The sequence below is a fragment of the Henckelia pumila genome, chromosome 4 (assembly GCF_033568475.1).
Source record: "Henckelia pumila isolate YLH828 chromosome 4, ASM3356847v2, whole genome shotgun sequence".
NCBI lineage: Eukaryota > Viridiplantae > Streptophyta > Magnoliopsida > Lamiales > Gesneriaceae > Henckelia > Henckelia pumila.
In genome coordinates, this window is record NC_133123.1 from 224,272,376 (window position 1) to 224,288,166 (window position 15,791).

Consider the following 15,791-nt stretch of genomic DNA (forward strand, 5'->3'; position numbering starts at 1 on the left):
CATATAAAAGAGCTGATAATTGTCGGACTTGACCAAATAAACTTTCTTCAAACATTTCTTCAATTTTCGATCTGTTCATTATTAATAATTTCGAAAACAAAAGAGTTCAAAATTTCAAATTTAAACGGCCCCTTCCATCCCCTGGAAGCCCTAAATTCACAATATTCAAACTTATTTGCATCTCAATTATGCCAAATTAGTCGTTGCTAAGTTAAGGCATATCATAGATATTTCAAATTGATCTATGAAAAATCACCTATATTTTCAAATCATACAAAACATCAAAACCCAGAAACTATTGCAAACAAATTTCACAACATTTTTGCAAAATAGGTAAATAAACTTACAAGAACTCTTTCGTTCGACATCGTAAGTAGCAATCGTGTGTGGTGAAGAAGATGAGCTCTCGAAAAATATGATTGTGGGAGGAAGAAAATGGTCACACGAGAGAAAATGGTTTCTGGAGACTATAAGGAAGAAGGGTTTACGAGTGAGCCAAGACAAGGGGTTTACAGAAGTGAAATTTGGTTTTAAATTTTTAATGGTTGGATTTGTGAATAAAGATGTTTTAATAATTTATTTAGTAAGGATATTTTGGTAATATAACAAATAAAGATTATTTTTTAAAAGTGGTATAAGGTGAAGGTCATGGTTCTAAATCTTCCCTACAATTCCCAGCAACGCAATGCTGCTTCAACCCACCAATCCAAAACCCACCGTGTATTTTCACCACCCAGGTAAAGATCATGTTTCCTTATCCTCAAAGACCTCTTATTCGATCTCATTTTCATCCGGGCTTCTTCAGAAAACCATTGCAAGGGATAAAAATCTTGTCTTTTTCGCACGTTCTTCCGTGTCACGGGTTCAAAGTTATGGAAGAGTTGGAAGTGAGAGGAGTTCTGGGTTGAAGTGGAATGATGTGTACAAGAAAATATCAATGTTGGAGGATCAGAGGTTGGGCTCTGCTTCGGTGTTGAATCAAGCAGCAGATAGGGGTAGAAGTCTCCAAAAATGGGAGCTTCATAGAGTTGTGAAGGAGCTCAGGAAGTTCAGGCGATACAAATCTGCCCTCGAGGTAAGATACTGTGTGAATTGGAAGGAAATAGAAAATCCCATGGTTTAAGACGATGTTATTGAACTTTGAGAGTTTTAATTTTGCAGTATTTGGTTGTTTTATAATTCCGTGGTTTTTTTTTTTTTTTTTTGATAAAGGGGTGGGGGTTAGTGGGCATAGAACCCGGGCCATCTCCCAAATTTGGAGAGGTGATGCCATTTGACCAGGTCATTAGCATATTTCCGTGGTTCTCCGGTGCGAGTACTTGGTTATTCTACAATTCTTGTAGGCCATAAGCATAAGCTAGAGTCTAAGCCTAAAAAATGAGTGTTCAAGGTGGGAGAATTTATTAGCAATTCCATAATTATTTCTCAAGCCAACACAATATCTTGCGGAGCGGACGAACGATCATAATAATGCCCCATCTTGAGAAGCTGACGCAAAAATCTGTCAACTTTGGATCATCTTAATCTAGTTTGCTATATAAACATAGGCTACATGATCAATATTTATCCAAACAACCCCTTCTTAGAAGTGGTTCTCAATTAGAGAAACCAATGGTAGGAGTTAATGTGGGATCATAGCAAGTTAAATTATCCCTGGAACTTGGTTCTTTCTGAAAGTTTTGTTCTTTCCTTGTTTTCAATGTTTGAGTTTCTAACATATTAAAGATGACCCTTTCTTTTCCTTGCAATTTGTGAAGTTACTGTGAGTGTCATATTGGCGTTGAAGTGGATGCTGATGTTTAATGATAATTTGACACTTGGTTGTTATGGTATTTTGGCTTTCTGTTAGAAGTTTTGAATGTATAAATCTTAATCATGAGGGCTTGGTGTTAGAGATAGCAGAACCTTAGGTTAGGCATTATTTAGTTGAGTGCTGGCTATTTTGTGACTCTTTGAAAAACCAATGAAAGTTGTCTTACAGCTGTACATTTTTGTATCTTTTGCCGTGCTGTGCGTCTGGACTCTGGTACCAAATATATTTGATCTGGTAACTGAATGAGTTGCAGATACAAAGGGCTTGAGCATCACTCTATAGATGATAAAATTGCTTTCCTGATATGTCCATAGTTTTGTAGCCTGAACAGCTTTTAAGAGGATCTGTAGTTTATATGGATATTCCACTTTCAACAGAGAATTGGTTTTGTGGCTCTTAGGTTTCAACTTGTGCAGTTAATCATAAAACAAATCTTCAAAATAGAAAGGGAATGAACCGATGAATATAGTTCCATATGGAAGTGGCACTCATATATTCAAGAATATAGATATTTATTTCTTAATTTTGAAAATGCAAGAGGGAAAACAATTGAGTTACTAAATCAGTGGAAGTTAACATTTTGAGGAAGGAAAACTTGCTTTAGCACACAAATTATGTAGCATGCGTTTTTTTTATTGGCGACGTGTTGAATCAGCAAAAAAATTTTCATTCCATACATCTCAGATTAAAATTTAGTAACTGCATCATAATAAAAAAAAATTCCATTTGCGTCAAAGTTTCCAATTTTTTGGAATCGAACAAGACTAGGCTAAAACCTTATCGTATGGTATTTGCATGAGGTGCCCTTTAGAAAGTTCTATAGTGTTTATAAGGCTACTAGTCGTGAGAGCAGTTTGTTGCATAGCACAAGAATTGAACATGACTTTTGTGTAGAAGATTTTGAATATGAATGTTAGTAACAGAAACATGGCTGAATCGATTGTGCCAAATCCTTTTTGTCTTTATCTTCACCACTCAATACAGTTTTTACATCCTTCTTAGCTGTTATTTGTTGTGTTTGTCCAGGTGAATTCGATTATATTTTCATCGTTTTCAATCTTGACGGTTGTGCTTTGTTGGTCATCAATGATCTACAAGACTACAATTTTTTTTTGATGATTCTATTGAACGTTTAATTTTGTTGCATCATGGTCTTGGTGGTTGTTGGATGCTCTTTTCATCCTTGACAGCTTTGGCTTCTTGGACATTTGGAATGGTCTTCCTTATGATTAGATTTTTTTTTTGGAAAAATCTTCCTTATGATTAGTTGATAATAGATAAAAAGTCAATTAAACATTTTAACATTTTTGCCTAGTTTAAACACAAATTTATGTTCTTCTTCTTTGATATTTTTAGAACTTAGTGATACTTCAATATATTGGTTATTCTGCAAAGAGAACATTCCATATTAGTTAAAATGTTGATTTACCTCCACAAGCAGCTTGATATATTCTGCATTTTGACTAAATCATATCCCCCAAATTCCCAATTAATGTTTTTTTTATGGGATTTTTTACTCCTTTAAGGTTGCGATTGGATCGATGGATTTCAAATTTATTTTGGTTGTTTAGAGAATTAGAACCATAAATTTCAAATTCACCTCTTACATGTTTATATAATACTGTATTTCATGTTAATTAGGATGGATTTCAAGTTAACACAATAACGGTGTTATTTGAAATCCATTATACTTTGTATTACTAATGTGCAAATGAAAAAGATGTGGATTTAACATTTGATCTGTTATTTTATTGTAAACAATAAAACTATAATCGAAATCTATGGATTTAAAATCCATGATCCAAACGCAACCTATAGACCCCTTTTCTGTTTTCTAATTTATTTAGGTCATCGAACTAAAATCACCTTTGTATTTGCCAGATTAAAAAAATATTACGATTTATCTATTCTATTATCTATTACTCTTATAAATATATGAGTTCTAATTGTGAATTCTCTAATTTTTTCGTCTTTATCTTACATACTATTAATTAAATATTTTTGTCATTTTCAATGTTTTTTTAGGTTTTTCATTTCATTTTCTAGATTAGTCGAGAGTAATTAATTTTTGTTCATTTATTTATTCAAGATATATTAATTGTTAATATTTAATTAATGTCTTAAATTAAAAAAAAGTTATTAATTGAAAATTAAATGTTAGTGCACCATAACCAAATTTGACAACTGAATGGACTAAAACTCAAATTTGGACAAGTTAATGAATCAAAAAATCATTTCTCAGAAAGAAATTACTGTTTTTTCATAAAAATGAATATAAATAAAATTAGCATTTAACATAAATTGTTTATGTTGGGGTGCAATAATAGTCTCTAAGAGCATTAATCGAAACATGACGCTTGAGATTTTGTATTGTTTAAAATTTTGAGTCATATTGTTACCATCAACTATAAATTTTGGTAAAGCGAGACGTGTTCGGTCATATAACTAATATCAAAGTCAAGCTCGTAGTTTCGATTCATATTGATTGAAAGCACAATTCTTGATAAGGTGATTGTTTGGGTGCAATAATTGTCTCTTTGGGTTAAACAATTGAAACATGTATTTTTTTGAACTGCGATACGATCTAAAAGATTTGCGTTACACAATTACCATTAACTATAGCTTTTAGTAAAACACAAATCTCTTGATCCTACAGTTTGTAACAAATATATATATATTTTACGTTTTTCAATAAATATATAACATATGTTATTGTTTTATAATTGTTAGCTAAAAAATAATCAAACTCAATGCATAAACATATAATATCACTACAAAAAACCGTCGATCAGAAACCGACAAATATAACAAAAAAGAAAGTTAAATAGGTCATATGACCACTTCAGTAGCTAATTAGATATTGAATCATGGTAACTGAAGTTTGAACTTGCCCGTAAAAAGTATAACACTTGATTTTAATAAAGCTAAACATTCGAAATTTGATAACTTCGGTCTCAATCAAATAAAATTGTTGTTACGTGCAACGCACGTACATTTTTCTAGTTATTTGAAATATATAAAGTAATTTGTTTACTTAAAAAAAATTGATGTCAAGACTATAGTGCCCTGGATTCTTGAGCTTATAAAATAATAGATCTATACTTTAGACTTGGAAGTATTTTGGATTTGGAAAGCAATTAGGGTATAGGCAATTCAAAACTAAATTTTGGTGCTCTTGCTAGAAATTTTTGTTGAAAATAATTGTAACTCAGTTGAGAAAAATTTGTTAGGCTGTATTTTCTATTTTGAATTGACTCAGCTGTATATCCTCTACATTGTTTCATGTCTCTGCTGCTAGTGGTGTATATCAATTTAGTATCTACTCTTACCTCTAACATTGGTCGCCTAATTCCTTATTACTGAATAAACCGTGCAATTCTTTTCATTGTTTTACCTATATATGCTGCAGTGGATATCATTTAAGTTGTCTGATCCATTAATCTCCTTCATATCATTTGCTACGGATAAATTGCGGATATAAAAAAGCATCATATTTACAATCAATAGTTCACTTCTCAGTATGAGAATGATAAATTACATCACATGACAGTATAAGAAAAAACACTTGAACACATTTGAATTGCAAGAGAGTTTTCACACGTACCTGCATAGAATCAATATCACGTCTTCAGTAAGTACCCATGATTTCCATTGCTTGCCACTCTTCTACTAATTTTTCTGCTGCTTCATTTTTAGGTAGGTATAGATGTAGATATTCACCCCTTTTGTTCTTTTCTTGGTTCTGTTGAAGTGTGGGTGAAATTTCAAATCGTTCATTTCAATATATGTTCTTGGTACCTTCAGCTGGATTCAGACTGGGATGGTTTGGCTGTTCTGGAATCCCGTGGTGGGGCCAGAGGGAGAGGTGCATAGATTCTTATATTTTTGTGTTCTATATAAACATGGAAATATAGATATCTCCCCTTTAGTCATTTCCGAGTACGTAGCTTTGCCGCTCTGTGTGAAATTCCCTCCACATTGTTGGTTCCCTTATTATCGTGAGTTAAATTTAGTTTGCTTTGCAGGTGCTTGAGTGGATGAATGACAGAGCAGAGAAGTATAGAATAGGCAGCAGTGAAACTGCTATGCAGCTGGATTTAATCGCTAAAGTGCATGGTGCTTCAAGCGCTGAACAATATTTCCTGAACTTGCCAGATGCCTTGAAAGACAAAAGAGTATATGGTGCTCTTTTGAACGTGTATGCACAAGCTAGAATGAGGGAAAAAGCCGAATCTCTAATGAACAAAATGAGAAATAGAGGTTATGCTAGTTACACACTTCCATTCAATGTCATGATGACCCTTTATATGAACCTTGGAGATCATGAAAAGGTCGAGTCACTGGTTCTCGAAATGAAGGATAATCATATAGGGTTAGATTCTTATTCCTACAATATATGGTTATCGTCTCGTGGGTCTCAAGGATCTGCCATTAAAATGGAACAAGTTTTTGAAAAGATGCGACTGGATACCACCACAAGTCCGAGTTGGACCACCTTCAGCACAATGGCAACAGTGTATATTAAGTTAGAACAATTTGCGAAAGCTAAAAATTGTTTGAGGATGATTGAAACTAGGATTACAGGCCGGGAACGTATGCCATATCATTATCTCATTAGTTTGTATGCTAACGCCGGTAGCAATGAGGACGTGTACCGCATATGGAACATTTACAAGGCTAACTTTCTCAAGATTCTGAATTTGGGGTACCATACCATGATCTCCGCTCTGGTCAGATTGGACGACATTGAAGGTGCTGAGAAAATATATGATGAATGGTTTTCAGTCAAGTCAGTCTATGACCCTAGAGTTGGGAATCTTCTGTTGGGTTCGTATGTTAGGAATGGGCTTTCTGGAAAGGCCAAAACCTTTTTCGACCAAATGATTCATGTGGGAAAACCAAATTCAATGACTTTTGAGATTCTTGCAGAAGACCACATCAACAATGGGAGGGCTCCCGAGGCGTTATCTTGCTTAAAGAATTCAACTTCAGCTTTAGGCTCGAAGAGCTGGAAGCCAAAACCCACAAACATATCCTCGATTATCAACATTTCCGAGCAAGAGGCTGATACAGCAACTAAGGATACCTTATTGGAGATCTTGAAGCAAGCAGGTTGTCTTGATGATGAAAGTTACATGTCAAATATTCCCCTATCTATTGGTGGGTGGGACGTTTAAAAACACAAACTTGGCTCAAGTTACTTAATTGCCTGCATTTTGGTTGCGTTTCGCAGTGAATATTGAACTTCTTAGATACATTGAATACCAGGAAAATGAGCTCTGGGTTTCTTCATAGCTTTTAGCTTGATTTCACGAAGACGAAACATGCATATATATTGTTATTTATTTTTTGGTGACAATTTTTGATCACTTGCTCCATGGATATGCCCATGTTGATGAGGGGATTTAGGGATGTGGAGTGGAGTTTTGTATTACAACTCTATGAGCTTTGGGTTTCCTTATTATACACTCGGGGGTTAAGAACTATACAGATGATGGATCCATTATTTACATTTATCTGTGTTTTTTACTTCTGTAACATGCATACAGATTGATTTTGTGATCTTACATATAATATTGGATCTTTGTTCATTCAACGATATCATTATTCAAATTGTTTATCAAGCATGATGTTCGCTACAATGCAACTTTTCTAAATGCACATGTAATATGGCAAGAAAGAACAATAATCAAAGTGTGCCACTTCTGAAGCCTAAAACAGTCAAGAAACCTGCTGCACAACTTATCCAGTGAACCCTGTATTCGCTAACCGAGTAACCGTCCCTTGTTAGTTCAGTTCTGTGAATGAAAACAAGACTTGAGATTTTTGGGTTCTGGCATTTTCTCCTGTCACATTTGAATTAACAAGGGAACCAATTTCACTTGAATCGGGCATTCTTGGCCTTACAGGCCAACTCAATAATCGAGTTAAAGACACTCAATCCATCACCGAGTTTATGCAGAGTATCCGAACCTGCATTGTCTATGCATTACCTCTTGCCTAACATCTACAACATTAATTTAAATGATCTTTGTCATTATAATTATTAACAATTTCAATACAAACTATACAGATCTCTGCAACTTCTTTTGTGCGAGAGATATCCATTTCTTTCACTCAGCTACATTAGAAACTTCTTAACCATGATGTGCAACTGATACCAACACAGACATATTCAGCATCTCCTATCCCTTACCACGAATTTCCTGCTACTTGCTCCCCCGCCCCCCTCGGATCGTGCTCAACTATCCTATCCATCATATTAAATTATTCGTTATATATTTCTATAATTACAATATCCTTCTGTACTTTTTAAGTTATAAAATAAAAAATACTCTTGTAAAAAAAATATTATTTTATATTTGTCCAAATTTTTGAATATGTAATTCATCATATTATCTTGAAATTAACACGAAAAAAATTTCGATTTAGCTTTCCTATGAGATGGTGTCATCAATATAAATTTGTGAGATGGTTCGATCCGACTCATATCTCAATAAAAGTTAATATTTTTCATGGATCGAATCAAATAATAGATTTATCTTAAAAAATTGACCCTTGAGACTGTCCTAGAAAAATTTATACGAAAAATTTATATGTGCGCACACATCTAAACTTTTGATTATTTAATCATCAACACCGAAAGTAACACAAAAATGAATTAACGCAAAAGTTTATAGGTATCCACTTATTGCGTGCGAATGACATATAATTAAAAAGATGTACCTCATGGCTCATACTAACGAATTTTGATTACTTTGGTGAAGATTAAATGAAAATTGCAATTATATCCATGTCCATACAACATTAATGATGTTAAAGAATATAGATTAACTAATTTATTGTAATTTATCTTTAAGTATCATATCTTAGTTGCTTTCAAAATAAATTTAATTACTAAATATCTTTTATCTTAATCTAAACTTTTGAATTTACAATTCATCATGTCCGTAGTAACAATAACATAAAATGTATGCACACATCACATATCAGTGACGCTAATACCATATAAATAATTATGATTATTTATAATTACATTGCCTTGATTATATACAATTAATTAGTGCTTTTTACATGCAATATAATCGAAACAATGATCGCCCTGCTGCCACCGTCATTTACGACACCCGTGACCTTTATCTATTATAATAGTTTGAACGTATATAACTTCTTAGAAATTTTTAGTTGCCCAACCAATGTTGCCTAACTCGTTCCCGACAATTAAAATCCGATACCATGTTTTAATGATACGAAAAATTAAAAAAAAACGAAAACGAAATGAACAAAAAATGGTTGAGCTTCTGAAAATTACTCTATAACTTCGATTAGTATATTCAATGAAATCTATGTAAAGACGAAATGGGTCAAGCCGTTGGACTCAATTTGGGCCATGCCAGTACAATATCTTGTTCAATGCAAGTAAATGTAATTATTCGTCGTATATAAGACATGACACAGGAACTAGTTTTCTTAAACTTATATAGCCACATACGCAACAAAATCACCAAGTAATGTATCATAAAGTCATACATATAAATAGATTTAACAAAATTTGTGTACAAACAGCAGAACATGATCTTCAGTCAGTTATTTCTCCCTCTTCTTGAAGACTTTGACCTTCACTTCTTATCACCAGATCACTGCCAGCTGAAGTAGAAACATCGTCTTCCGCGACCTGACATTTCTTTTCGAATCTTCCGCTTTCATCACCGGAGTCTTTGATAATAACCACAGGAAATCTCACAGGTTTACTAGGCCAATCCTCGAAGAATGAATTCATTACCACGAACCGAAAAGTTTGCAATAAATATGTTCTCTCTCTTTTAATGTCCGAATATAGCAGTTTCTGCAACAGTGATGGATCTTTTTTACGATCCGAATGGGTGCTGCCACTTGCCAATCTTTGCTTCGTGGCGATGCAATCATTTCGATCATGCAAATCTGCAGAGCCATCCTCAGGTCTATGTCTTGCAGAGACCTGGTCCTTTTGTTGGAATTTACCTCGTTTATCGAACTTCTTTTGAAATCTCTCCCTCTTCCCTAAAATGTTTTGGCCTTTAACCCTGCCATCAGTCTGTCGTTCAGAATCTGATAAATAACATGATGGTATTTCTGCAACTTCACAACCTAATTCAGCTTGCTTATCCAATATCTCCTTCAGTTCCTGCGAGAAATTTTAACACTTGTTATCATGGAAGGAAAAGAATCAAAAGATCAAACTGAAGAAAACAATAAGAGAAGACGCAGCCAAGTTGCACGCTTTTTACAACTATGGACACTCCAAAATTATAGAATAGAATAAACATGGATTTGAATGATAAGGTAACGTTTGGTTTGCGTGGCAGGGTAAGTGATGTATATCATAATGATAAGAAAAGTGAAAGATGTAGTTAATTAATCTTTGAGGATAAAATATTTATTGTTCCGTGTATGGCAGAAAAGTCATTTGAACCACTTCTCACATTTACTGTAGATGTACATTTCACATCACAACTCAGCCAAGGCTTTCTCATGGGGCCTGAATTTAAAAATGTCATCCAAAAATCACACCAAACAAAGGATGGGTATATATTAATTATCGTGTCAATCCGTAACATCAAACAATGCCCAAGTAGTTAAAATTTGTGGTACCAGTAAGATTGATCCCCCAATCAACCAATGCTGTTGAACCAAATGTATGCCATTGTAACAAAAGCTACCATTTGTTGTAACGGTGTAACTACAATCCAGACATCAATTTATAATCCTCTTCATATAGCCATATAGGTAGCAAGACAAGACAGTAAGTATGATGTTGCTCCACAACCGGCCCACTACCAACACTTGCTACAACTTGCGGCTTTGTGACAATGACGTAACTTTGACTCTTCTATTTACACACTTGTACCTGTGCCAATGCCTATACTTTTTGGTGACGGTGTAACTCAAATAATGTTTGACCTGTACACCAGCCTAACAAAAACTCACTACCTTCACTAGACTTCTCCACTTCCAATATCTATTCAACACAAACCAGCAACACCACTAGCTTTTAGTATCATGTAAGCATACAAGATGAAGCAAATGTAACACCTGATAGTCACTATGGGCTGTGTGCCCCAACATCATGTTTTTGTTCAATGAAGGCAAGTTTGATACCTGACGCCGTATCTTGGCAACTGCATCTGAGACCTCAAGCCGCATACAATTGTTTTTCAACTTCTGCAGATAACATCATCTAAAATAACATGTTTCCTTCTTTGAATAAATATGGAGCATCAAAGAAAGATCACATATGCAAACCTTCTCCGTGTTAGCTTTTGATGGGTAATTTTTTTTACGTTGTTCACGCCACTTTTGAATTTCTTGTTCTGTGTAGTTCAACATGAGAGGTCTGATATAAAAGACAAGGGCAAAAGAAATCTAAGACAATGACACGTAAAAGGCAGCCGGGGTGGGGGTGGGGGGAGGAACTAGCTGCCAAAAGGGGGCCTTGATCCACAGCAATACATGAAACCATCCCTAGTTTGTTTTTAAATGCTCTCCCATTCTACTGACTCCTATCTTACAGTTGACAAAAAAACAAGCAGGAATTAACTACTTAATTGCTCAATGACACAACATTGCAACAAAAATGAATAAATAAAAATTACCTCCCTTTTCCCACTTGAATTTGTTTGCCCATATCAGAAAGCATAATAGTTTTTGCTTCATTTTTTGGCCCTATATACACAGATAAGAAAAGCCCAAAACAAATTTAAATAGACTTGCAAAACATGAAACATTCAAAATGGTATGGTCGAAGTCCAGAAGAAACACCAACTTCTAAGAAATTACATCTGCATAATGCATAAAGTTTATATATGGAAGTAAATAAAAAATGTGTTGATATTGTTGAGTCTGCAAAAAACAGCATGCTAGAAAATTAGCGGTCGAAATAAATTTTAGCATAGAACCTCATTTTATGAACCAATTATGGATTACTGTACAAATATTAATCCAAAGCTAATTATGGTGGTTGCATGGATAATTTTTCTCGTTCATGCTCATTTGTTAAAGTTTTAGTATTTCCCCAATCACATAAATCATACTTAATATCAGCATGTCATGTTAATATTGTCATTTGTCATTTCTCCTCTTCAAGTCTACTACTTCTATATCCATACATTGAGGTGCCTCAAGAATTGGTGTTTGAGGCACTCAAACCATCTCAGATGCTCATTTATGATATTATCTTCAATGAATGCCACCTCTAACCATTTCTTTGATGCTCTGTTTTTTTTATTCCAATAAATTAGTAGCTAGCTAACCTACATTTCATTTCAAATTCATACTCACCTGTTAACCTATGTTAGCAAAATCTTGGATCCCAGTAGCATGGCTAACAACAAATATTCCCAATTCTCCAACAGTCACAAGCAGGAGCTTGAGGCAGCAGACATTCTAAGTTAGGTAGTAAGAAGATTTCAAATTTAATATGCAACCCATGGTCATTCAACATGGTATTATCCCAGTTATACTACAATTTTAATATTAGACATTTCTAGCTCCTTGGATTTGGTATCTTCTTGCAATTGAGTCAACAGACATGTATCAACGCGTATAAAATTCTTTCCTAGGATTAAAATATTATCAATGTAATAGTTATGTATTAGAAACCTCCTGATCATTGACTTTAACTGTCACTGCAGTGATGAGAATTTAGTGTTAAAAGCTTTATGCTTCACAATATACACATGATAATGATAATGATTTATTCAATCCACTGCTTGTGCTCTACATGATAAGCAATACCTATTAGATAGACATCCAATATCAAATGTGCATGAGATACAGAAAGTAATAAAGCATTCCTATGAAATTGATGAGAAGTTCGTGAGTTTAAGGGGGAAAGACATGTTTTGAATTGCCCCGAAATTCAAATAAATAAGTAAATAAAGGACAAAAAGCATTGATCGTGTCACTTTTTGAATTGAAAATGCCCCTGAAGTGACAAAAACAGTCCATAGCACACAACTATCCTACCTTTTTCTTGATTTGCATTATGAAATTTGAAATTTCCTTTCGGATATTGCTTGTGATGAAACTGCTGCTTCACAAATCTGTAAGACTTTGACATCAGTGAAGTAGCAAATCAACTTGTACTAACTTTCAATAATACAGAGAGATCAGCTCAGGAAATAGTTAATGTGAGACATACCCTCTCTGTGATGCACCACCTTTAAAATTACCGACAAGTTTCTTCTTGTTAGATCTTTTCCAGTTATTGTTGGTCCCATGGAATTCAACTGCATTACTCTGCAACAATTAATGAAGCTTCAAATCACTTTACCCTCGAATAATTCAGTTGTTCAGAGAAAAAGAAAATGCATGGCTAAAAATTCCAGAAATAACAAAGTTAATTGTGAGGCAATTAAACAATTCGGTGATTTTTGTTTTGAAAATATAAAAAGAAAGTGTAGTCTGTAGTGAAATATCTAGTCTCATGCATTCAGCAGAAACATTTAAGGTCATATAAAATTTGTCTTTGCTAAGCACATCATTTCTCACAGTTGATATAAGAGTTGAGAAATACAACGTATTCAAGGAACATTATAGTATATGCATCAGCAATCAACAAAAGGTGACTCTGTTAAAAATCTGGCAAAAAAATGGCCAGAGGAAACCGAAGAAACAAGGACAAAGAAAAACAATTTTCTTTAAAGACTTGAGAATAACACAAGAAATGTGGTTAAAAATTTCAAATAACTCGCCTAACTTATGGCTTGTCCGGTATTCTCCATTAAGATCAGTCACATTAGAAAAGAATATGCATCAGATCACAAATAGTGCCATGATTTCACAGTGCAAATCACAATAGGTTGGAGAGCAAAATCTTGTATTTAGGTTGCCACAAATGCATAAATTATGGAATGATGACATACAAGTACAACCAAAACTCAGAAGATGAGTATTCCATAAGCCCCATTTGATTTCCATGCCGACATTCTCTAGGAAACAGTAGCCAGTTTGCATGCAAACGATGATGTAAAAAATGACTGAAAAAATATAAATATATAATGGTTTTCCATGTAAAAAGGATAAATAACATAATTTTTATTGCTTCCATAATTCTACAGTTAGGTAGTATTATTCATGTATCAAGTTACTTGAAGCACGTGACAATTACTTTTACCAAGTTTGAAATTTAATTATCCTCAACCCTGTACATTATGCACACGAAAACATAACTCAACCACCAACAACACAATGGAAAATATAGAGGAAAAAAGGACAATCACTGCCTCTGGAATCTTAGTTAGCACAGGAAAGAAATAAATGCATAAATCATGGAATAATAATGACAAACAAGTACAACCAAAACTCAACCTCAAGAAGTAACCTGTAATTTTGCATCAAGCTGAGAAAACACATGTGGATTATGTTGTTGAGAGGCACCAAAATCCTTCGCAACATTATCATCACCATGCATTGGTTTCGAGATGTTCCCATTCAACGAGTGTTGCACTGGTTTCGAGATGTTCCCATTCAACGAGTGTTGCACGTTTCCATTCCCATTCACCACACTTGGTGGTACATTAACATTAGCGAAGTTATGAGGACCGAAACCCGCGATTTGCATTTGCAAAAGTTGGTTCACATTTTGAACTAAATTGGGCACATTGAATTGGCCATTGTGCAAGAGCTGAGGCGAGTTGACCGCATTATAAGCAAACATCGGGTTCAAACTGCTACAACTGAAATTCTGTACTTGGGCTTGTGGGAAGGGGAAAAGCCGGGTAGGAGGAGCAAAGTAGGCGTTTGGGTTGGTGAAATTTGGCATGACAATTTGTGGACTGAGCGCCCCAATTTGAAATTGAGGCCGAATTTGCATAGGATTGGGGCAAAAACTTGCAGGGTTTCCCATAACCTGATGCAAAAAATTAACCAAAAAATTGAAAAAAACACAAAGATAGCGACACAAATTGATAAAACAGAGAGAAAGACCTGTTGGAGCGTAGAAGCATTGGTTCCGTTGTTGTTGAGTTGATTGTTGGGGTTGCCATTGAAGGTGGGAAGCATGGTGGCAGTCGGGGATGATAATCCATGTCTGTTCCTGTTATCGAGAAGAATCAAGAACAAAATCCAGTAAATCCTAGATCACAATTCCCAAAAAAACTACTCAATCAAAAGTCAAAACCACTAAAACATAAACAAACAAACGAGGAAATTCACTATCACACACAATTCTATATCATCAAGTCCCAACACAATCCTTAAATTGAATGAAAAAGCGAGTATCAAACAAGAATCATTCATCATAACAATAATAGATATACTTCTATATTGTCTGATCCTACGGACGAGCAATTATCAAAGATGAATTAAAAAAATTGCAATAAGAAAGAGAAGAAATAACCCGTTCGATAGGGCAAGAGTTGGTGTAGAGCCGGGACCAAGAGTAGAATTTGATGTGTGAGACACACCGGCAATTTTCGCGGCGGCGATGGCGGCAAGAGGTGGAGAATCGGCGGAGAAATGGAGTTCCATCTCTCTGGGGGATATCGCGCGGCGAGTTGCTGTCCAAAATTAGCCAACAGGTTTGAAAGGAGATGTAGAATTTTTTGGTTAAAAGAGTTGAGAATGAGACCTGTTTCTTTTTTTGATGGGTTAAAAGTTGGGAAGCCCAATTTGTTTTGTTTTTTTTTAAAAAAAAAAAAGTTGGGCTGACCCATTTGGATGGCAGGATGGACAGGTCCATCAATAATGCTTTAAATTGAAATCCCCTCACATTCAAATTCATCAAGCCAAACACAACTTAATAATATTTGTTTGATAAATTTTAATATGCAATGAATAATATAATAATATATCCAATAATACATCCATCATGTTCAGCAAGAGAATATTATATAGCATTTTTCTTACTTCTTCTGTGTTAAATGTCAATCTACAAATATTAAACTTGAAATGTGCTGTAGATTTAGCATTTAATTTTATGTTATACATTTTATCACTT

General features: G+C 34.4%; 2 protein-coding genes across 3 annotated transcripts; one reads left to right on the forward strand and one right to left on the reverse strand.

Annotated features, from left to right (window-relative positions):
• The first annotated feature begins 671 nt into the window (after positions 1-671).
• Positions 672-7,250, forward strand: LOC140863566 (pentatricopeptide repeat-containing protein At1g02150-like). Of its 2 annotated transcripts, XM_073267090.1 has the most exons (3): positions 936-1,075; positions 5,618-5,678; positions 5,839-7,250. In XM_073267090.1, exons 2-3 carry the CDS (start codon positions 5,634-5,636, stop codon positions 6,988-6,990), a joined length of 1,197 nt encoding a protein of 398 aa, XP_073123191.1. In that variant the 5' UTR covers positions 936-1,075; positions 5,618-5,633; the 3' UTR covers positions 6,991-7,250. The 2 variants fall into 2 exon arrangements, with proteins under 2 accessions (XP_073123190.1, XP_073123191.1); XM_073267089.1 differs by lacking the exon at positions 5,618-5,678 and having other exon boundaries at positions 672-1,075.
• A 2,013-nt stretch (positions 7,251-9,263) lies between these two features.
• On the reverse strand, positions 9,264-15,378 carry LOC140865064 (uncharacterized). Its single transcript, XM_073269568.1, has 9 exons — positions 15,192-15,378; positions 14,780-14,888; positions 14,175-14,702; positions 12,993-13,090; positions 12,818-12,894; positions 11,446-11,515; positions 11,096-11,186; positions 10,952-11,014; positions 9,264-9,977 (listed from the first exon to the last, which is right to left on the reverse strand). Exons 1-9 carry the CDS (start codon positions 15,320-15,322, stop codon positions 9,393-9,395), a joined length of 1,752 nt encoding a protein of 583 aa, XP_073125669.1. The 5' UTR covers positions 15,323-15,378; the 3' UTR covers positions 9,264-9,392.
• Positions 15,379-15,791: the final 413 nt, after the last annotated feature.